At 49.1% G+C, this 22571-nt stretch overlaps 1 protein-coding gene across 2 annotated transcripts; it reads left to right on the top strand.

The window, feature by feature from the left end:
* The first annotated feature begins 187 nt into the window (after window positions 1-187).
* Window positions 188-20669, top strand: LOC111854007 (CXXC-type zinc finger protein 4-like). Of its 2 annotated transcripts, XR_011981833.1 has the most exons (4): window positions 188-522; window positions 2045-2989; window positions 19487-19659; window positions 20036-20669. XR_011981833.1 is itself a non-coding variant. In XM_072697790.1 (3 exons), the coding sequence occupies exons 2-3, from the start codon at window positions 2156-2158 to the stop codon at window positions 19529-19531; spliced, it is 879 nt and encodes a 292-aa protein (XP_072553891.1). In that variant the 5' UTR covers window positions 188-522; window positions 2045-2155; the 3' UTR covers window positions 19532-20669. The 2 variants fall into 2 exon arrangements, 1 of the variants encoding a protein (XP_072553891.1); XM_072697790.1 differs by having other exon boundaries at window positions 19487-20669.
* Window positions 20670-22571: the final 1902 nt, after the last annotated feature.

The raw sequence follows: 22571 nt of genomic DNA, 5'->3' as shown, positions 1-22571 counted from the left end.
AATCGTGAATAAACATGTAAACACAACCCTGCCCGGTGTATTTCATCACTGTCCGCCTGGATGGTAATTAATTTGGCAAGTTTCAAACGAGCCGCAAAATACTGCTTACGGCTCGTATAATCGCATTTTCACGCGTTTTAAACCCCGCCGTATGCGCTGGGGAACAAAAAAAAAAGGCGAGAAGGAAAGAAAAGGTTAAGTCGCGGAGAGCCCGGCCACCCCCACCGGCTGCTCCAGTCACTTCCAGCCAGCGAGCAGTAGGTGTCCGCATCTCCGCTCCGGCACCGACAGCCACACACGTCGACTGGGGGACCCGCAGCAGGCAGCACGGCGTCTGGCACGGCGCTGTAGCCCTTTCCGCCGGAGCCGGTGCGATGCGCCTTTTGTTTTGAAGCGGCCAGCCTCCTGTTCAGCCCACCCAGCCCCCGGTCCAGTCTCCGGTCCAGCTCGTCTTGCGCTGATGCGCCGCTCCGTGCTGGCAGTCTGCTAGCGTCTGGATCGTCTTCTTTCATCGGGAATCCGGTAGGTGATGCTCCGTTTTCCCCCGCCACTACACTCGACCGGCTGATCCCTCCGGGTCTCTTACCCCGGTATCGGTCCCCACTTCGGATATCTCCCTTATGACCTTTGATCCGAGGGTCTCCGGCGGACCGGACCGCTGGTAATTAACGGCACCTCGGATCCGGTTGTAACGGTACCTTACTTAACGTGTGTTTTTCTTAGCCTCTTTTATGGATCCTTCTCTTTTGCATTAAACTTTCTTCATAATTTAATTATTGTAACCTATCCGAGTCGCCTTTGCCTTTTAATTATATATAAAATAAATGTATATCTAATACTTAAAAATACGGAGGGTGAGCCGTGGGTATTCTTGTGCATTTTTCATTCATCGGTATCATTTAAATGTCGGATATTGCATGATATTTTTTTTTATTTAGGATATATTGTATGCATGTTTTGCACAGTGGCAATTAATGCAGAAAACATCCAAAGTGCTCTATCACATACTGCGTCTTGAAAAGTTTCACTCTAAAACTAAAGGACCGATGACTGATGACATTTCTCGACGCCTTAAGGTGAGACATTTCAGTGTGCTTATAATCCGAACCATTAAAAAACGTCTGGGGAGATGGAGCACATTAAACTGAGCGCAGATCATCTTTTTACAGCCGGTAATATATTTATTCCCGCCTGAGGAGGCCCCATCATTTGGAGGCTGTGCCGCTGCCCCTTTGTTATCTGCAGAGCGAGGGTGCGCGTGCCGCGCGTATCAGGTGTGCTGATTAAAAGCAAAGCACCAACACAGGCTACATGTCTAATAGCCTTTTATCTAGGGAAACAAAACCCAGGCAGGCTAGCAGGAGGAAATGGAGTCCCGTCAGGCAGCTGACACAACAGTTGTCGAGTGTTTGGCTCCGGCTTGGTCAGGCTGAAATCTGCCCGCAGTGGCCATCTTGGAGTCCCTGGGTAACTGCTGTGACCTGGAAGCAGAGGTTCTCCTCAGAGAATCGCCAGGGCTGCTCAGTGGCCCAAAAATATGACCCCTCACCTAGATCTCAGTGTGTCTTTGTCTAGTCCAGGTGTTTAACGTGGATCAAAAGAACAGTTTGTTATAGTGCTTTACGTGGGCTATCCAGAAAACATATGTCTGTATGCCATGAGAAAAATTAACGAAATATTTACCGAGGGTTTCATCCTGAGCTTCCTTAAAAGCACGTTTAATGCTCCGCGCACTTTTTGTAATATTGCATAAAATGAAAGCTTATTGACTGTCTGGTGCTCAGGCACTGTGACAGCTTTAGATGTTCTGTAGGTTCAGCTACTGATCTTAGAATCATGAAACCTGGCTCCTCTTTTCATCCCTGGCCTTGTTTTGGGTGAGCTTAAGACCGACATACCGCTTAAATAATCGACTTCAAATATATCAGTTAAGGCAGTCATTAAATAACAAGGGGGGCATTTGGGACTCCCAGGCTGCTCTCAGCAGAGTTTCATAATGAAGGGGTGTCGTGTCACATGTAAATATTGGTGTCTCTTGTTCCAGAGACGATGGCCAGCACGGTGAAGAGCTGTTTGTAACCCAGTACAGCTTGACGAAGGTGAATTCAACCCTCGCACTGCAGATTTCTTGTCAAACCTCCAGTAAACTACGGCCATGTCGAATATAAACAGCGCTCTCTGTGTCGAGAGCGGACAAAACATTGACTTGTCACTCTTACAGAAGGATAATCTTCAGTTGGACTCGAGTGGATTAAACACAGTTTTGGATTATAATGCAGAGATGGAACGCTACCGGTCCTTCGCAAACTTCTACAAAACGAACGGGGCATTTCCACAGACTGCGAAGATTGCTCGCATAACCACGCCAATTTTCCCCAGCGCCCGAATCGGCGTGTCCCCCTGGAACTGCGATAACGCCATGCTCTGGGGAAGAAAGTCAGCAGCAATCAACCCTAATAGGACCAGCATGCAGAGAAATGAGTCCCAGAGGGGCGAGAAGGTTGGCGTGCCGCCAGAGACGTTGCAAATGGCAAATAATAATTTCCTCTCCACCTTATCCCCTGAACACTGCAGACCTTTAGCGGGGGAATGCATGAACAAGCTGAAATGCGGCACAGCAGCTGAAGCGGAGATAATGAATCTCCCAGAACGCGTCGGAACTTTTTCCACCATCCCGGCTTTAGGGGGCATCTCATTACCTCCCGGGGTCATCGTCATGACAGCCCTTCACTCCCCCGCAGCCTCGGCCGCCGTTACAGACAGTGCGTTTCAAATTGCCAATCTGGCAGACTGCCCGCAGAATAATTCCTCGGCGTCCAGCGGCAACCCGGCCAAGAAGAAGAGGAAAAGGTGCGGGGTGTGCGCCCCCTGCAGGCGGCTGATCAACTGCGGGGTGTGCAGCAGCTGTCGGAATCGCAAAACCGGCCACCAGATCTGCAAGTTCAGGAAATGCGAGGAGCTGAAGAAGAAGCCCGGCGCGTCGCTGGAGGTGAGCCGTGCAGCCTTTCGTGTCACACAGAGCGTTAACCTTTTATTTAGCCACGTTTAAGCCCTCGCTGCCGCATCCACGCCCAGCCCCGGTACCAGAGCACGCTTGCCTTCTGAAATCTGCCTGCCCGCCTGGCCTAATTGGCGGTAATTAGGGGCGTTTGCGCGGAGCACAAGCTGAGCTTGGCTCAGACGCCCCTAATTGCTGCCAGTCAGGCTGGTGCTGGAAGGCGTCCGAGCGGCCCTGGGCCTGGCGCCGCTCCAAGCTGAGCTGGGAAATGCTTTTCAGCAGCACTGATGCCTCTCTGCGCTCGCTCACCCATTTTAGCCAATTATGTAAACTGGCTGTGGACGGGCGAATCAATATCCCACGCATGTTCCTGCGGGGGGGGCAGGGTTGTGCGCACGCACACGCGGCGCCCCGCGGTCAGCAGACCAGGGCTTTGGGACCGATTAATTGGCCATTGGCCCTCAGTGGCGCTGGCTGGCTGCCGTCTCTAGGGCCCAGTCTCCCCCCGCGCTCATTCGTTTAAATTCACTCTCAGTGTTTATCACTGAGCAACATAAATGCTGAAATCAGGCAGAGGGGAAGAGGGAGAGTTGTTGTTGTTGTTGTTGTTGTTTTTTTGAAGTTTTTTTAGGTATCATACAATGAAAACTGGACATCAGACTGCGTGACTTAATTATGTTTGTAAAACGATTAATTTACATGTCCCTACACCAAGAGGATTTTGATATGCTGTTAATTGAATTGTGTTGCATTTGACCACTTTAGATATAAACCACTAATTAACTAATTTGAGCCTGCGCTAAAGAGAGTTAATATGTCTTTTTCGCCTTTGGTAGAAGGTTTTTTTAGTTTCTTTAGTTCAAAGGTCAGTGGATGTCTCTAGAGACTCCTTAATGTACAGTTGTTTTGTTTATGAGCAGAGCGAATCCAAAATAATTCTGGTTAATTAATGATAAGATCTCTGTAAACATGACTGTATGTGTCTGGTATCAGTTGGACATCTGACGGTGATTTTCTGTGTCACCATGTAAAACCGATTCATACATGAAGTACAAATTTTCCTTTCAAAGTGTGAAATGAAGTAACACCAGAGTAGATCTGAAATGCATATCTGGTCACACCAAGATAGTTTGAAGGATATCAATTCCTAGGACAGACCGGAGAGTAATGTCCCCAGCCGGGTGCAGGACAGCTCAGCAGTGCCCCTGCTGGTTTCAATGGCCCTAGTACCTAAGACATGTTCCCTCATATTAACGAACACCTAAAGCTATGCAGGTACATGTTCTTTTTGCCATTTGTCTGGAAATGTAATGGTTTCTAATAAATATGTCAATATTTTAATGGGTTCTTGCATTCAGGTCGGTATCAGAGCCACTTATCAGCATCTTACAAAATCGATAAACAAGCTTTAAACTGTCTGTAATGGCTGAGGTTGCCAACAGTCTTACTTACAGATGAAAACCACTTCTCCCTCATTCAAGCTGCAAGTTTATTTACCAGAAGCCTTTATAGAAATGCAGCTGGGTGGGTTCTTATTGTGGTATTAATCCTTAAATGGAAGTGGGCAATTTACCAGAGTAAGTGTGGCACCTTTCTCTTGATAGTGCTCTCGGTATCCGTGGCGATCTGCCCATCACAGCTTTCTGACTTTGCAGCCGCTCCCTGCCAGGGTCATCCCCATACAGAGACCCCCTGCTTGCCTTGTGTGGACGTGATGATAAAATCTACAAAGGCTCTACATTCTCTGTCTGTCCTGCACGAGTAGCAAACTCTGACTTTGGCTGGTGTGTGTTCACCTGCGGATCCTAGGGGGTATATCCAGCCTCATTAGGATTCCCGCCCGGCGCACAGCGTGGCGCACACACACACACACACACACACACACACACAGACACAGACACACACAGCATGCCGCTTCACTGTGCGTGCTGTGATACATACTTTCTGCCTTGGGGGTAGTGATAAGACCCTGGCACTCAGGCACATTTGCCTGTCAGTGTTTCCACTTGGGAATCACCCTGAACTAATTATGTCTTAAGCCGCAGTGGAAAATGCAAATCACAGTTTTACTCACACCCCTGAAATCAGAGAGCCGATTTACTCTAATGCCCATTTAATTTGGTTTGCTAATGCAGGACATCAGAGGGCTTCCCGGTCTCTGTGCTGCCCAGTGTTGGTACTTCCGGGTCTCAATGCTGCTTCGTCCTGGTGCTTCCTGGTCCCACTCCTGCTTGATCTTGGTACTGTGTCATTTGGTCCCCCTACTACCATTTGGCCTTGGTACAGCCCAGTCTTGGACTTGCCCATTATCAGTTCTTAGTTTCAGTATTATCTTATTTCTGTCTTTGTACTGCTTGGTCCAGGTCACCGCTAGGTCTAGATACATCCTAATCTCAGTACTCCCCAGCATCAGTGCTGCCCATTCTCAGTACTGCTTGCTCATGGTGCTGCCTACTCTCAGTACTTTCTGATCCCATTGCTTCCTGGTCTTATTACTGCTTGCTCTCAGTACTTCCCGGTCTTGGTGCTTTTGGTATTGATACTGCATGTCTCAGTACTGCCTGGATTCAGTACTACCTGGACTCAGTGATTCTTACACTTGTTAATGTCTGGTGTCGGTACTTCCTGGTCTTCGTACTGCCTGGTCTCAGTACTTCCTGCTTCCGGCACTTTCTGCTCTTGGTATCTCTTACTGTTGGTGCTTTTGGTCTCAGTTCTGCCTATTCTTAGTCAGAGGCCTGTTCTTGGTAATTTCCTCTTCCCAGTGCTTTCTGGTCTCGTTGCTAACTGCTCGCGGTACTGATCGGACCCAGTACTTTCTGTTCTCGACACTGCCTGCTCTTGGTGCTGCGCAGGCTTGGTACTTTCTGGCCTCGATACTGCCCGGACTCATTACTTCCCAGGTTTGGTACTTTCTAGTCTTGATACTGCCTGCTCTCGGTACTGCCCGGACTCAGTACTTCCCTGGTTTGGTACTTTCTAGTCTTGATACTGCCCACCCTCAGAGCTGCCTGCTCTCAGTACTTCCCGGACTCATTACTTCCCAGGTTTGGTACTTTCTAGTCTTGATACTGCCCACCCTCAGAGCTGCCTGCTCTCAGTACTGCCCGGACTCAGTACTTCCCAGGTTTGGTACTTTCTAGTCTCGATACTGCCCACCCTCAGAGCTGCCTGCTATCGGTACTTCCCAGGTTTGGTACTTTCTGGTCTTGATACTGCCCACCCTCAGAGCTGCCTGCTCTCAGTACTGCCCGGACTCAGTACTTCCCAGGTTTGGTACTTTCTAGTCTCGATACTGCCTGCTCTCGGTACTTCCCAGGTTTGGTACTTTTTGGTCTTGATACTGCCCACCCTCAGAGCTGCCTGCTCTCAGTACTGCTCAGACTCAGTACTTTCTGGGCTGGAGATTGCCTACTCTCAGTACTGCCCGGACTCAGTACTTCCCAGGTTTGGTACTTTCTGGTCTTGATACTGTCCACCCTCAGAGCTGCCTGCCCTCGAACACCTATAAATATATACACTTTTGCTCTCTAATATTTTTCAGCATGTCTTCTGCAATAGAGGAAGGGATAGCTTCTCATGCTATGTAACACCCTCATTTTCTCAGGATCTCAGGATCTGAAGCTGTATTTTACAGTCTGGGGCAGGAATGATTTTAGTGTGACAGCAGCACGGCCTCCTGAATGACGAGCGAGGCTGTGGGCACCACCTATGAAAGTCATCACTACCAGTGGGAAGCTCATTTAAAAATACAAACAAAATGTAATTACGCAATTACCAATTATATAATTACATTGTGCCTCTTGTTGCAAAAGTAGAGATAGTGACGACCAGCTCAGTGGTTTGTAACCGTGTCATCGATCGCTACTGGTATGATGAAAAGGTCGCTCGCGCAGACCGTCCAGTGACGCTGTGGGCTGGTAATGAGCGTCTTTCTGGAAATAATGAGGAGGTTCCCGTTTGATGTCATGTCTTAAACCTTGTTTAATCCCTAGTTTACTCTGTTTCGTATTCACCATTTCATGTGTTTTTTTCCTCAGCATTTTGTTAGTAAAATAAAAGTTTAGTCTATTCTGCTGTCATAATAATTTGTTTAGAAGACCATTTACCTTTGAGCACCCGGTCCCCACTCCTGCCTGGCCATTACTATGTCTGCTTATGGATGCTGGTGGGTTGTCAGCTTCTTATAGACCTTAGAATCATAGTTTTTTATTGGGCTGTAGAGGGGTGGGGAACAGGACTGGGCAGGTGGGACAGGATTTTGGGGAAGGCGACAGGTGGAACAAGGGCTGACATAGTCAGTGTACGGTAGACGCTAATTAATAATTTTTTTGGAACCCAAGAACTGGTAGTAGAAAACAAGATCACTGGTCTCTGGAGCACTGTGAAAGGCACGTATCCCCCCTCCCCTACCCACAGCTGTGTGCACATATCTCTATTAGGCTCCTTGTTTGCTTTGTGTATGTTGAATAAATACAAACCAATAACAATGGGGCTGCACAAAGCCATTTTAATGGCACTGGTTTCATCTTAAAAGCAGGTCAGTTGTATGTTTTCATCCTGCTCCTGGATCCTGTCAGGCAAACTGCTCTTAGCCCATGAGTAACTAACCAACGAAAATGTCCTGGTGAATTGTGTAATGCTTTCACTATCAGGTTTGCACACCGGACACGCCGCGGGAAGGGTCCCAGTGAATCGTGTAACACTGTCCCTGTCGGGCTTGCACGCCAGACATGCTGCGGAAAATGTCCCGGTGAATCGTGTAACGCTCTCACTATTGGGTTTGCGCACCGGACACGCTGTGGGAAATGTCCCGGTGAATCGTGTAATGCACTCACTGTCAGGTTTACACACTGGGCAAACTGCAAGAAATGTCCCAGTAAATAGTGTAACGCTCTCACTATCGGGTTTGCACACCAGACATACTGCGGGAAATGTCCCAGTGAATAGTGTAACGCTCTCACTATCGGGTTTGCACACCAGACATACTGCGGGAAATGTCCCTGTGAATCGTGTAACTCTCTCGCTGTCAGGTTTGCATACTGGACATGCTGCGGGAAATGTCCCTGTGAATAGTGTAACGCTCTCACTATCGGATTTGCATACTGGACATGCTGCGGGAAATGTCCCTGTGAATCGTGTAACGTTCTCACTGTCAGGTTTGCATACTGGACACGCTGCAGGAAATGTACTGTGTGACGTCTCGTCACGGGGTGTGACTAGATTTTACTGGCAGTGTTAAGTCAGCGAGAGACAGGCTGACAGTCTGCGATCAGGCGGCGTGCATGCCGAACGCACCTCGGAGCTTCAGAACCCTTGGCAGCAGCTGATGGACACTGATCCGGCTCTTAGACATTCTTCAGCTTAATGAGAGGATGAGAGTGAAGATCCTCGAGGCTCATTTGCGCTCACGCCAGTAATTGCTTGGCCGTGTGTTTCACTGCTATCTGCTGGTATCCCTCCTGATTAAATCTGCGAAGGGAGACACCTGCCCCGACACGTGTTCAGCAGCTCTTCAGGTGAACGTGCAGTTTTATTCAGGGTTCCTCGGGGTGGCTGAGGAGGAAGTCTATCCACAGACCCTTCTCAGCACGTTTTGCCCCAATAGTGGGTTGTGTAAGGTGAGGTCAGATGCAGAGTGCAGCATCACTAGTGCACACTTTCCAAAGACTATGATGCAGGACTGATAAAAACAGCGTGAAAACTATGTTAGTCCAGAAAAAGAACAAGTCAGCTTTTACACTTAAATCATTTGAAGCAATGTTAAAAGCTATTGGTGTAATTTTTACTTTCCAGCTGTTTAAAGGGGCTAAACATACAACAAAATGAATCGTTGAGTCCTACTGGGCTTTTCACTAACCTGCTAATGTTAATTCCATTAGTGCTAATTGGGCTGCCTGCCAGACTCTCATGCTAAGCCAGGTAGCTCTAAGTTCGGCTCCCAATGCCTTTCCGCTGCCAGAGCTCAGGACCTTCAGCAGAAGGTGCTGTCGCTCCCTCGCCCTCCCTCTCCCTCCCGATGTTCGGTGTGTTTCCTGTAACCTCGCGACAGTCTTGCATCTGCAGTGTGAAACGGGGCTGCTTCACCTGCAAACCGGGTCACATCCGCACGATAATCAGCTGTAATGCTGGTGGGGCTGATTGCCGGGTGACACTTTACGGGGCGTGTGGATCGCTGGCGTCGCTGCGGACATGGCGCCCCGTCCTGTCAGATGGCGTGCTTAATGAGAGGCAGCTCCAGGAGCGGCACGCTCTCTATCGTGTTTGTTTAGACACTCTCAGAATAGGTGGCGGTTTCTGCCCGGCTAATGGACAGCTTCTCTGGAGGGGCGTCTGCGGGACCTAGAGTGACAGCCATGCGGCTCACCGGAACCCGCTGTGGTAAAAACAACAGGCCCATCCGATTGGGCCTAGAAGGAAAATGGGAAAACAGCCATAAATAAATACAAACCCGGAATAAATATCTCCTAACGGTTCTCCACCTAAATTGCAACTCCACGTTCCCGTTGAGACAACAGGGTTCTGTCATCCCACCACACAAACCGCTTAATTACGCCGGAGTCCCCGTGTGGCACCTCGGGCTACTCGCCGAAGCGGGCACCGTTTTTCCGGCTCACTGTGTCAGCTGCAATTTACACTGATCGCTTTATTCCCTGGACCTGGGCGTATATGAAGCGCCGACTCGCCGTTTTGCTCTTCATCTCCAGTTTTTCCCTCCTGGTGTAGCGTGAGAGCCAGGGACCTCGCTCCCATTATGGGTGATTCAGCCCCCACCCCACCAGTGGTTTGCTGAACATGTTAATGACTTTCAGTCTGGGTTTCTTGCTCAGTGGTACGACAGCAAACCTCTCCTACGTATAGCGTCCAGTTTGCTCACAGATGGTGACCTGTGAGTGAACTGTGAACAAAGGGAGGGAAGGAAGGAACACATTTATGGTTGACACAGTCCCTTACAAAAATGTCCTACGGTAATTACCGCACAGGTCCTGTCGTAGAATACTACACAAAGTATGCTTTATTTGTGAGGTGTTTCTGCCTGTGGTACTGCAGATATTCCTGTGGTATTCCTGAAGTATGTTCCTGTGATACTCTGGGGTTTGTGTGGTATTTTGGAACATTTTACCACAATAGGTTTGTGGTATTTTTCTAGTATTCCTGTGATAACCTTGTGGTATTTCTGTGGCATTAGTTGCTTTTTCTGTAGTATATTACATGCATGTTCTGTATTCCTGTGGTAGCTTCATGGTATTTATATGGTATTACTTGCTGTTCCTGTAGTATACTACAGGGAAGTTCTGTAGTACTCCAGTGGTAGATTTGGAGTATTCCTGTGATAAACCAGTGGCTAATATTTTCGTAATGTATTCCTGTGGTATATTCCTATGGTAATGCTGTGTTCTTTATTACTTCTCTTATGGTATCTTAACACACAGCAAAATGACCAATGATGCAAAATGGGGTCACAATATTATATATAATTTGATATTTAATTGAATGTCTTGCGTCCTTTCCCATGTGACTTACGCCTCCACACTGGGATATAGCTGCCTAACTGCTCATGGAAATATACAAAGTAAATAATTATTGTAGATTAGATTTAATGACATGATTAAAATAACACTTCTAATAAACTAGTACCACAAACGTACAGAGGAGCAGTCTCATCACCACTGGATCCATCTTGGAGGGAGACCTTCTCCATCTGCATCACTTTTGCCTCCTGTTACGGAGTGGGAGACCATCTCCACCCCTGTGAAGGTCTGAGCCAGCAGGGTGAGCAAGCCTACCACAAGAGCACCACACGTGATATTTTCCAAACCACACAATTGTGGTATCACCACAAGTGTGTACCACAAGACGTGCTGTAGAATTCCGATGACATCATGTTAGGATGTGGTATTTATGTAGTATATCACAGGAACACCAGCTGATTTTTTTTTAAGGGGCACCATTTCTGGTGATGTGTTCTGTGTCTGCGTCTGCATGTCGCTTCCCTCCAGAAGCTCCTTGGACCTCTTGCAGGCCTTCCTACACGCTAATGTGTTGGATAGTCAGTGTATGTCTGTGTGTGTTTGCACTGGAAGATTCAATGAAGTGAAGTGCGCCGTGGGGGTTAGGGTTCTGGCTTCAGCTGATTCACATTTATTTGGGGATTTTAGCAGGATTCAGGTCATTTGAACGTCGTGAGGCAATCGCTCCTTAATCTTTCCCACGTGAGACAGACTGCGGTCTTTCACCAGAGTACTTTGCGGCTGTCAGTGATCCCGGCCTGTGTTTTGCTGTGCGCTGAATGTGGCTGCCTGCCACTCACTGTATTCTTGTGTCAAACATCTGATGCTTCTCCGGCAGAAATGCTTTTACATTTTTGATGGAGAGCCTGAAGTCAGGCGTATGAAGTAAATGGCTGCCCTCGGGCCTGCATTGCCAGTTCAGGCACATTTTACCTTTGTATTCCTACCAAAACCAAACCTGCTCACTTTCTTATGATTGGAGAATATTGTGAGTTTAAAATATCGCTGCTTACATTACATATTTTGGCATATTGCAGAACTTATCCAATGACTAGTTATCTGTATGGTGAATTACTCACATATTTATCAGGGGATCAGTAAGTAATTAACAGCTGTGCCATACAAATGAAGTTAACTATATTAGAGTTACCCATGCTGGGCCTAGTTGATACAAATATTCGCAACTGCTTATTCAGCACAGTGTTGGCCCTGAATGGGATGAATTCACTGTAAATATTCCAGAACAAATATCCATATTCATATTTCCAGTTTTTGTCATTCCTTTCTGATGTGTTCTTTCTTATCATACATTTTGCAGATAATGTAATAGAACTACGAAAAGTGAGCTTGTATTTAAATGGCTTTCAGCCTTTGCATTCTGACAATTGTATGTTAAATAGCAGTGAATCCACTGGACCAGGAGCCTCCAGTCTTACACGCTGCGCACTGCAGTACACTGGCATGTCCACCCCTGCTGTGAGCACCATTCGCATGGATTCATGGTTCACTGCGTAACTTGAAATCCTTCATTTTTTATAACATGCTCATATGCACTTACATACACCACGTTCATCTGCCTGTTACTGGCGGAGACAGATCAGCACTGTTTTCCTTTGCGTATATATGTGCAGTTGAAATTTTGCTTTAATTTAATGTAATGTTTCAAGGTTCATCATGCAAGCACAACCACATAACACAGAACCTGCTGGATCCTGCAAACCCAGACCAACATGACAGGGAACCTGATGGATCTGGCAAGCCCAGAACCATGTGATAGGGAACCCACTGGATCCCCTGAGCTTAGATCCACATGACAGGGAACCCACTGGATCCGGCAAGCCCTAAACACATGACAGGGAACCCACTGGATCCGGCAAGCCACATGACAGGGAACCCTCTGGATTGAGTGAGCCCTGCTTTGCATTTTGATTTCGGAGGCCTTGCAGAGTGTTGCCTCATTTGCCTCCCTCTCAGAGACTCCCTCATCATCCAGGGTGACGCTTGGCGATGCCTTCCCCGCTTCAGAGAATTTTTAGATTTCGGTCGGGGAAGCGAACATTTCCGTGACAGATCCCCTGGTAGCATCACGCGTCTGCGCTCTGCCTGTGAATCACAGCTCCCCTTCCTGCCTGCGCGTGTGTACACACCCCCTCCTGTTTTACAGGATGCCACAGCAGATGAGCGAACGGCTAATTGAGATTGCGGCTTGTCACTTAGTAGCAGACCTGAAGGAATGGAGAGGCGGGCAGGGCAGCCTGCTTCTCTTCATGGGAGTGAATTACACAGCATTGCAGAATGGGAGATCCTGGACAATTACTAACCGCTGTCTTAGGCCTGTGCTGCTCATGCAGTGTGTAACAGCAAGCGCAGTGTGTAACAGCAAGCGCAGTGTGTAACAGCAAGCGCAGTGTGTAACAGCAAGTGCAGTGTGTAACAGTAAGCATGGTGTATGACAGCAAGCGCAGTGTGTAACAGCAAGCATAGTGTGTAACAGCAAGCACAGTACGTAACAGCAAGCGCAGTGCATTACAGCAACTACAGTGTGTAACAGCCAGCTTAGTGTGTAGCAGCAAATGGAACGTGTAACAGATGGTGTGTAAGGCTTCTCAATCTCGTTGCATTAGTCTATTGCAGCCACAGTTTAAGATGTTCTTGACAGTCTTCAAAAAATACATACACCTTAAGTTCCCAATGCTACAGCAAATCTGTAAGGCCAGGAAGGTCATGGGGTAGGAAACATTTACAGCTTGTATCTACATTTTATTGAACTCTTTTAACCTTAGAAATAAATCTGCATGTTTTGCTAACATGGGAAATCTCCAACTGACCCCATAGAGAAGATTAATGTCCCTTGATTGATTTTTGTGACATTAAAATATTGGCCCTTTAACCATACAGGGGTGCTGCTGTGGTCTCGACGTCAGGTCACAGTGTGAGTCACAGCACCCAATGCGAGTCACAGCCCCTGCACAAGTCATAGCGCTCAGTGCGAGTCACAGCATGATGCCTTATTTTACTTATCTTTAGTAACCATTCCGAAAATCAGCTATCAGTTCTGGGCACTGCCTAAATCTCTCTCGATCTCTTAAGCCTTTTGCTCGCTTGATTCCCTACAGTGGCGTGGCTCTGTGTGCCATCTGCTGCAGAAGGCATTTGGATGGATGGATACATAGGCATACTTCATGTATAAATGCTCAATTACATTTGAATACCAGCATAATTATACTATGAGCATTCTGCAGAATATTTTTAGTTTTGTGGTCATATTTCTCAGTGATACACGGTTCCTCCCCTTTGCCGTGACATTTGTGACATCCTGAGTCCGTAGCCTCATGCACTCTGCATCCCAGCTTTACCTCATGGCCAGATGAATACATGTTATGTAATTAGCAGGCCTTTTGCTAGCAGAGCCTTCCATTTGTCTGTTTGCACGGCTGGATCATGCTGCAGCCTGGCTGGTTGGTTCACTCACTGTCCGTGGTCGACCTGCCGGTATCACCAGGGCAGCCAAAGCCACTGGACAGGATCAAACGAATGACACGTTGTCAGTCCAGCGGTGACAATGCAGTAGCTCAGTATGCATTTTGAAATAAAAAATGTACAGTTTCTCCTGTTGTCCTCTTATGCAAGCACTTTATTATATTCCAGAGTATTGAATTATTGACACAAAATCTTGGAATCTCAGGAACGGACTTGTCTGCGTATCTTTGAGGCCTGTGCCTCTCACTCATATTATTCCCTAATTGTACAGTCTTACTGCTGGCTGGTCCGGCATTTTGGGCCACATTTAATCTCAGAAATAACAGGAGCATCTGGGCAGGGAATCATACAGGATGTGCTTAGCGTGTGAGCGTGACGTCAGCTGCAGGAATGGGCACGATTTGGCCCCACGAGCGTGTGTGTGGTGTGTGAGTGTGATGTTAGCTGCACGAGAGGGCCTGATGTGGCCCCACGAGCGTGTGCGAAGTGTGTGAGTGTGATGTTAGCTGCACGAGAGGGCATAATGTGGCCCCGCGAGCGTGTGCTTATATGAGTCTGATGTCAGCATCTGACTTGACATTGAAGGGCATCTGACATCCTGTTTGCCATTATGTGACATCCTGAGTGGCCAGAGGACAGATGTGATCTTTCTGTGATTCCCATTCAACATTTTGTTTCTTTGGCATAAATTTGTTTTCTCTGCTCAGATACAGACAGACAGGCTGAGTAGTAACATGTAATGTTCATGCGTGTGCACATATGCACATATGTGTCCTCTGATTGGGCAGCGACCTCATACAGGCTCTGCGTGTCTCACACGCCTAACTGCGGACGTCCTTGTGTGTGTAGCTGAATAATAGAGTGAAAAGCAAGGTTTTCCTCTGAATAGAGGTCGAGGCAATCAGGCAGGGGCGTGTAAATGGAGCCGCTGTTAATGCTACCCACCCCCCTGAGCCCCCCCGACTGATTGTTCTGCCTTGCAGGCTTGAGCCGTCCCTCCCCAGCACTCCTGCAGAATAACATGGCTGGAAAGGCGTAACACGTCTGTTAGGCGCTGTCACCTGTCAGGGCCGCTCGCCCCACGCCACCTTCCTGTCTGCTTGTTTCCTTTTTGTTTTAATTCCCCTTTTTGCGTAAGATGCTCACTGATGGTTGTCACTGTGCGGCGAGGTGGCAGACAAAGGTTGGTAAACTTCCTGCTTACGGAGAGAGGTCCCGTCGGCATGAACACGCAGACGAGTTTAAACGCAGACGTGCAAAAGCCGAAATAATGCGGCTCCTCGTGAATTGGAAATGATGCTGGGCTGCGGCGAGGGGGTGCAAAATGTATTGGTAACTATGGCACCGAGCCAGCAAACGAGGAGAGGGAGGGAGAGCGAGAGAGAGAGAGAGAGAGTCTGGTGTCAGGCTAGAAATTATTTATTTATTTGGAAAGCTGTCAGAATTTCCTCGGAAGAATTGCAGTTGTGGAAGGTGGCGTGCTTCCCAGGTCCAGCGTTAATAAATAATGGGCATGTCAGGGTAACGCATGGCCCCGCGTTATAATGAGCATCCGGGAGCGTGTGACCAGCGTCCCGGCCGCCGATTTATCTTCCTGCGTGGAGGGACGCTCTGTCTCCTGACAGCACGCCAGCCACGCTCCCCGTCGCCGTGCCGCTCACAGTCGCGCTCTCTGCTATTTTTAAGCCTGTCTTTTTCCATCCCGATGCATTTTTCATGTTTCACGTGCCAAAGTTCCAAAGACTTCATTTGGGGAGGGGGGAGATTTGCGTTTCTCAGCAATATCCTGCCTCAATTACAGAGGGCTCCAGATTTTATGAAAGGAGGAAATAGTGTGTCCCAAAAAACGGCAGGGAGGTGGCGGGGTTGCGGAGTTCAAAAGGGTAATTTATCCCCCGTCTGTGGGTGCGGTGGCGCTATTTAAGATGCGTGTGGGGTTTCATCGGGGAATATGAGTGCGGGGGGGGGGGGCTGGGATCCTCGTGGAGCCCCTTGGCGTTTAGCTGCCGACTGTTTTCGCCTCTTCTGCTCCATCACCCTGACATTAGCCATTGATTCCAACTCCCCGACACTGCTCATTATCATCCACATCACACCAGGCAGCGGGCCCCAGGGGGGGTGAGACTGAGGGACAGGCTAGAAGACAGACGCAGGCACAGGCTATGAGACAGGACAGTTCAGACTGGCTTTACCTTGCAGCTGTAACAGGACACACAAGTCCTTTCATGAGCCCATGGCTTTTCTTTCAGTCCCTCCATACCCGAGATCCCTCTGCCCTTTGGGTCTCATTGTGCTTTCTGTCCCTCCATACCCAGGATCCCTCTGCCCCACGGGTCTCAGTGTGTTTTCTGTCCCTCCATACCTGGGAACCTCCTGCCCTATGGATCTCAGTGTGTTTTCTGTCCCTCCATACCCGGGAACCTCCTGCCCTATGGATCTCAGTGTGTTTTCTGTCCCTCCATACCCGGGCTCCCTCTGCCCCACAGGTCTCATTGTACTTTCTGTTCCTCCATACCCTGGGATCCCTCTGCCCCACGGCTCTCATTGTGCTTTCTGTCCCTCCATACCCGGGATCCCTCTGCCCCACGGGTCTCAGTGTGTTTTCTGTCCCTCCATATCCGGGAACCTCCTGCCCTATGGATCTCAGTGTGTTTTCTGTCCCTCCATACCCGGGAACCTCCTGCCCTATGGATCTCAGTGTGTTTTCTGTCCCTCCATACCCGGGAACCTCCTGCCCTATGGATCTCAGTGTGTTTTCTGTCCCTCCATACCCGGGATCCCTCTGCCCCACAGGTCTCAATGTGCTTTCTGTCCCTCCATACCCAGGAACCTCCTGCCCTATGGATTTCAGTGTGTTTTCTGTCCCTCCATACCGGGGATCCCTCTGCCCCACAGGTCTCAATGTGCTTTCTGTCCCTCCATACCCGGGTTCCCTCTGCCCCACAGGTCTCATTGTGCTTTCTGTCCCTCCATACCCGGGATCCCTCTGCCCCACGGATCTCATTGTGCTTTCTGTCCCTCCATACCCGGGATCCCTCTGCCCCACGGGTCTCAGTGTGTTTTCTGTCCCTCCATACCCGGGAACCTCCTGCCCTATGGATCTCAGTGTGTTTTCTGTCCCTCCATACCCGGGAACCTCCTGCCCTATGGATCTCAGTGTGTTTTCTGTTCCTCCATACCCGGGATCCCTCTGCCCCACGGATCTCAGTGTGTTTTCAGTCCCTCCATACCCGGGATCCCTCTGCCCCACAGGTCTCATTGTGCTTTCTGTCCCTCCATACCGGGGATCCCTCTGCCCCACAGGTCTCATTGTGCTTTCTGTCCCTCCATACCGTGGATCCCTCTGCCCCACAGGTCTCAATGTGCTTTCTGTCCCTCCATACCGGGGATCCCTCTGCCCCACAGGTCTCAATGTGCTTTCTGTCCCTCCATACCCGGGTTCCCTCTGCCCCACAGGTCTCATTGTGCTTTCTGTCCCTCCATACCCGGGATCCCTCTGCCCCACGGATCTCATTGTGCTTTCTGTCCCTCCATACCCGGGATCCCTCTGCCCCACGGGTCTCAGTGTGTTTTCTGTCCCACCATACCCGGGAACCTCCTGCCCTATGGATCTCAGTGTGTTTTCTTTCCCTCCATACCCGGGAACCTCCTGCCCTATGGATCTCAGTGTGTTTTCTGTCCCTCCATACCCGGGAACATCCTGCCCTCTGGATCTCAGTGTGTTTTCTGTCCCTCCATACCCGGGATCCCTCTGCCCCACAGGTCTCATTGTGCTTTCTGTCCCTCCGTACCGGGGATCCCTCTGCCCCACAGGTCTCAATGTGCTTTCTGTCCCTCCATACCCGGGATCCCTCTGCCCCATGGGTCTCATTGTGCTTTCTGTCCCTCCATACCGGGGATCCCTCTGCCCCATGGTTCTCAATGTGTTTTCAGTCCCTCCATACCCGGGATCCTTTTGGCCCATGGATCTCAATGTGCTTTCAGTCCCTCCATACCCGGGATCCCTCTGCCCCATGGGTCTCATTGTGCTTTCTGTCCCTCCATACCGGGAACCTCCTGCCCTATGGATCTCAGTGTGTTTTCTGTCCTTCCATACACGGGAACCTCCTGCCCCACGGGTCTCAGTGTGCTTTCTGTCCCTGTATAATTAGTGTTGATCTACCCTACAGGTTTCAGCACACTTTCTACCTCTTTGTACCCGGGTCACTTCATCCTGTGGGTCTCAGCAGGCTTCCTGTCCCACCTTGAAGTGCAGTGTGGGCATTATGGATGGTGCTGAGCCACGCTTCCATTCAGACGGATCAATGCCACCAGTATTGATTCCGAGCCCCATGTTTATGCGAACCTCCTGCTCTACATTTCCTCTTTTGGGATTCTGCAGCTCTGTCCCTGGGTGTCTGACACTCAGAGATTCTCACAAGGCCTTTTTACCATGCAAAGTCACACCTCTTTCTTTAATTGTAAGGAAATGTTGCTTGTGAGCCCTGCCTGCTGCTCTTAATTAATGAAGACGATGGATGAAGGTGTTCAGAGCACCGATGTCGCCTCAGCTGGCCCAGTGCCATGTCATTCACTGGCCGTTTGATCCTCCACAGCCTGCCAAGGTGGCTTCCTCACAGCTTCCCATCCAGGAACTCTACACTCACATTCAGCTCCCTGCAAACCTGTACTCCAGATGGTACTGGAGGCTTGTTTTTTATGTTGATGGCGACTGGCCGATGTCAGAGGTGTGTACGTGAGGCGCGGCGTGCCGGACTCATGCGGGACAGAGAGCACGGCCGCGGGCATGTGTCGTATGTTATTATGTGACAGTGTTGGCCCTGTTCCTTCTGTCAGAGATAAAAGGTGCAGAATGAAAATGGCGGCTCATACAGTATGTATCCGCGCACGATATTCATGCGCTATGTAGCAGCTTTTGGGACGCAACGGTTTAATAATTTTGCATTTTCTAAAATCTGACACCATTTTAGATGTTTATATTGAACTCTTCTCGCATACCGTTGTCCTTTGTACCTTTAACCCAATTCAAATGCAGATTTTGAGGTTTTCAAATGCCAGTTGTTCATGATGTGGGTGAAGCAGCAAAAATGGAAGAGCAATGAAATAGGCAGACATCACAGAAGGTGCATGGGAGACGAACCCTGTGCCCTCGCAGGGTCAGACTCCGATTCCAGATCATGTGGGTTTGGTCCCACTTTCATTTAAAGGACCCACACTCTGTGGGAGGCCCATTAAGCCAGTTCTGGCTCTAAGGAGATGCACACCATACAAACAGTCCTCAGATGGGTCATTTTTGGTGACAACCGGAACCATTGATTCCCTGTCGTGTATGCAGGTACAATATGGCTGAAGGTTAAGATTGTTTTCATTCTATGTAAAGAAATACATGAATAATAAGGGGACCGCAGATGATGGCCGCCGTGTAGATAATCAGACAATGTGAGCATCTTCATGTTTCAGCACACGCCTCTCTCGCTTCTGTGTTTGTGTCCTGTAGAGGGCGCCGGTGAGCGGGGGCGAGGCTTTCCGGTGGTTCTTCTAGCGCTCCAGCCGCAGCACCACCACGCAGGTCGACGTCGGGTGGCGCACTGGTCTGTGCTCGCGGGCCCTGGAGAGCCGGACTCCATCTTTCCGAGCGGAGAGAGTCGGAGGAGACGGAGGAAGTGGAAGGTGTTGGAATAACCCTGTGATTCCTCTCTCGTGTAATAATGTCCCTTTCAGCTGTATCATCATGTATATTTTTGATGTTAATCAATGTTTCAGTGTTGTGACTGGACAGATGACAGTCATTTCTAATGGACTCAAAAGACAATCATGGCAAAGAAACTGAATAAAGATACAACAAGGATGAGCGTGCAGCACAAAACTACAGAATAAATCTGGAGCAATAATCTCATGGCTAATCTCACTATCGCCTCCTGATCTGACTAAGTGCTGCTTCACGGCCTTTAGTCTGGCTGTGCTTCACTCAACATATTGACCTGGGATTTTTGCACACACACGCCCTCACACACACTCAGACGCCTCCCTTTCTGTTTATTCCCAGAATCTGAGACCGCCGTCTATCTTCACAAATGACCCACACAGAAGGGGCTTTTCTGTCAGCAGTACCCCCCCCCCAGAACAGAGCACGTCGTCTTGTGGCTGAGGGGGGTGGGGGTCTCGCACAGGGATGGGACTGTAACCTGAAGGAATTTCAGGTGCAGGTCCAACGCCTTGACTCTTTGAGACACATCATTTTCTTTAAAGCCATCTGACATATATATAACTTCAGAGGAAGATGCCATCATTTTTCACAGAATGATTTTAAGAGTTTAAGGATTTCTTAATAAGTATGTGACATGACAGATAAGCGTTTTAGCAGTTTATGTTGTTTTAAGTCCAGTGGGAATGAGAAGCTGGTGAGTTTTATTAGCATATTCCTGGGATGACTGAGAGTCTCTGGCAGTGCTACGCTCGAGCAGCCTGGCACGCACCGTCCGGAAGGTGAGCGAGGTCCCGGGTCCGAGGGTGAATAGCGCACATTCCAGCTCAATGATTAATTATTCAATAAGTTGCTCATTGTCTTAATCCCTGCTGTTGCATGTATAAATGTGTTTTGGTTTGAAGGGTTATTAAGGATTTGTATATTGCTGTTGTGATGCTTTTATGTGTTCAATAAAAAAGATGGAAAAAGCTGATCTAGCCATAGAGTTTCTGTGGCAAGGAGAATTAAACGTCACTCAGGACTGAGCAGATTCTGCCAGCTTGTTTGGATCAGTCGCAAGTGGCTGCAGAATGTTCCCTGGCCGGAGCCGTGCCGAGAGCAGCCACTACCCCCCACCCCCCCCCGAAGCTGTGTTAGGGTCTTCCTACCTCAAGGCTCAATCCATCACCAGGCCAAGGTGATAATACAGATCAGAGGGCAGCAGGGGGAGGATTAAAAGCCAGCATGCCGTTCCTGACCCCCCACGGCAGGGAAGATGCTTAGAGCGGCCCCCACGACAGGGGAAACTCTCCTCCCCACCAGCATTTCGCTTTTCTGTTTTTGCAATACAAAAACATGATCAGGAAAAAGTGCTGAGCTTGCAGTCCCCTGAACATGTGCAATTCCGACTATATGAAAATACACATAATAAACTGCATGTCATTTCTTCATACAAGCAACAGACATTTCTGAGACTATCAATAAGGAATAAGCATTTTTTTTACCTTTTCCTGAGCCCCGTGCTTATGCTCACCACTGCGGGCTTTTCCTCGTTCCCGTTGACATTACCTGAGCACACGGATGAGCTGGCTGATGGCTTCGCCTGTAACAGTGAGCTGGAACGCCGCGGCTGAAAATCTTCTCCCACGGCGGCCCCGTGCGCCCGATGCCGGCCTGGATGCGGGATTTCGGCATGACATCTCCTCTGCGACGCGCTGACAGCACCGGAGGATGCGCCTGGGGATCAGCGTGCCGTCGGTCGGTGCCGGGAACGGCTGACGGTCCCGAGGTCTCTCCGGTGTGCAGAGAAGATCTCAGACGTCAGAGACGGTAGCCAAGCAGGACAAAGCAGGTGGGATTCAGGAATTGCTGTGTGTATGTGTATATCTGTTTGTGTGTGTATATATATATATATATATATATATATATACACACACACACACAAAGCATATATGACATATTATCTCCCTCGGGACAGCAGCTTTGGATTCGTCATGGCAACGTTACACTATGGTGAGGCAGGGGGCCGTGTTTGGTGTCAAGGGCCCCATAGCCGCCGTCTTCCACACACCGGCATCCTGCCTCCACTCTCATCACTTATTTAGCAAAACATGGAGATCACCGTGCAGCCAGCTGGGGGAGTGTGAGAGAGCACCATCATCCCTGACGGAGGAGACGGATCCGATGGAGGCCGTGTGGCCGCAGTGGGGGGGCGGTGGAGCGCCAGTACCCTTTGATGGGAGTGAGATTTACACACGCTCGCGACGGGCAGCGCACATAAATCTCTGAAGTTGTGAGGGCCGGAGGATTATAAATCCTCACAGCATCGATCGCGCTTCTGTCCCGGGGGCATCTCTGAAGCCCAGTGGAAAAAAACACTCTGGATTTATAAATGTTTCGCAGCTAGAGAGACCATGATGCAGACTTTTAAGGCATCGGCCCTCCCTGATCCCAAAACGTGACATTAGTTATGATCGCTCGATTACGAGTGAAAACCGGCCCCTTATTTTGCTCACGGCTGGATGCTGGATGACGCCTTGACCTGCGTGTGAGTTTCCCCCACCAATCTAATTTAATCAGTGTGGAGATAAGGGGATTAGGTGAATCGATTGCTCGACACAGTCTGTGGCATGTGGTTATGTACGTTAATGTCTACATGTTCCTGTAGGGACAACTTTGGGGAAAATGTCCCTTCAAGAATACGAAATCCTGACCTAATGTTATATTATCTTAAAGCAAAACAACTTCTGTGTTTTTGGATTTTCGGAATTTTTCTGAAATCAGTCCATGCAGTAACAGGCACATGTGCAAATGATTTGGTAACCACAGGCTGGGTACGCGACTGGGTGACCGCAGGCTGGGTACGCGACGGGGTGACCGCAGGCTGGGTACGCGA

The sequence above is a fragment of the Paramormyrops kingsleyae genome, chromosome 12 (genome assembly GCF_048594095.1).
Source record: "Paramormyrops kingsleyae isolate MSU_618 chromosome 12, PKINGS_0.4, whole genome shotgun sequence".
Taxonomy (NCBI): Eukaryota; Metazoa; Chordata; class Actinopteri; order Osteoglossiformes; family Mormyridae; genus Paramormyrops; species Paramormyrops kingsleyae.
The sequence above is the reverse complement of the archived record's forward strand: the minus strand, read 5'-3'. Positions and strand labels throughout refer to the sequence as shown.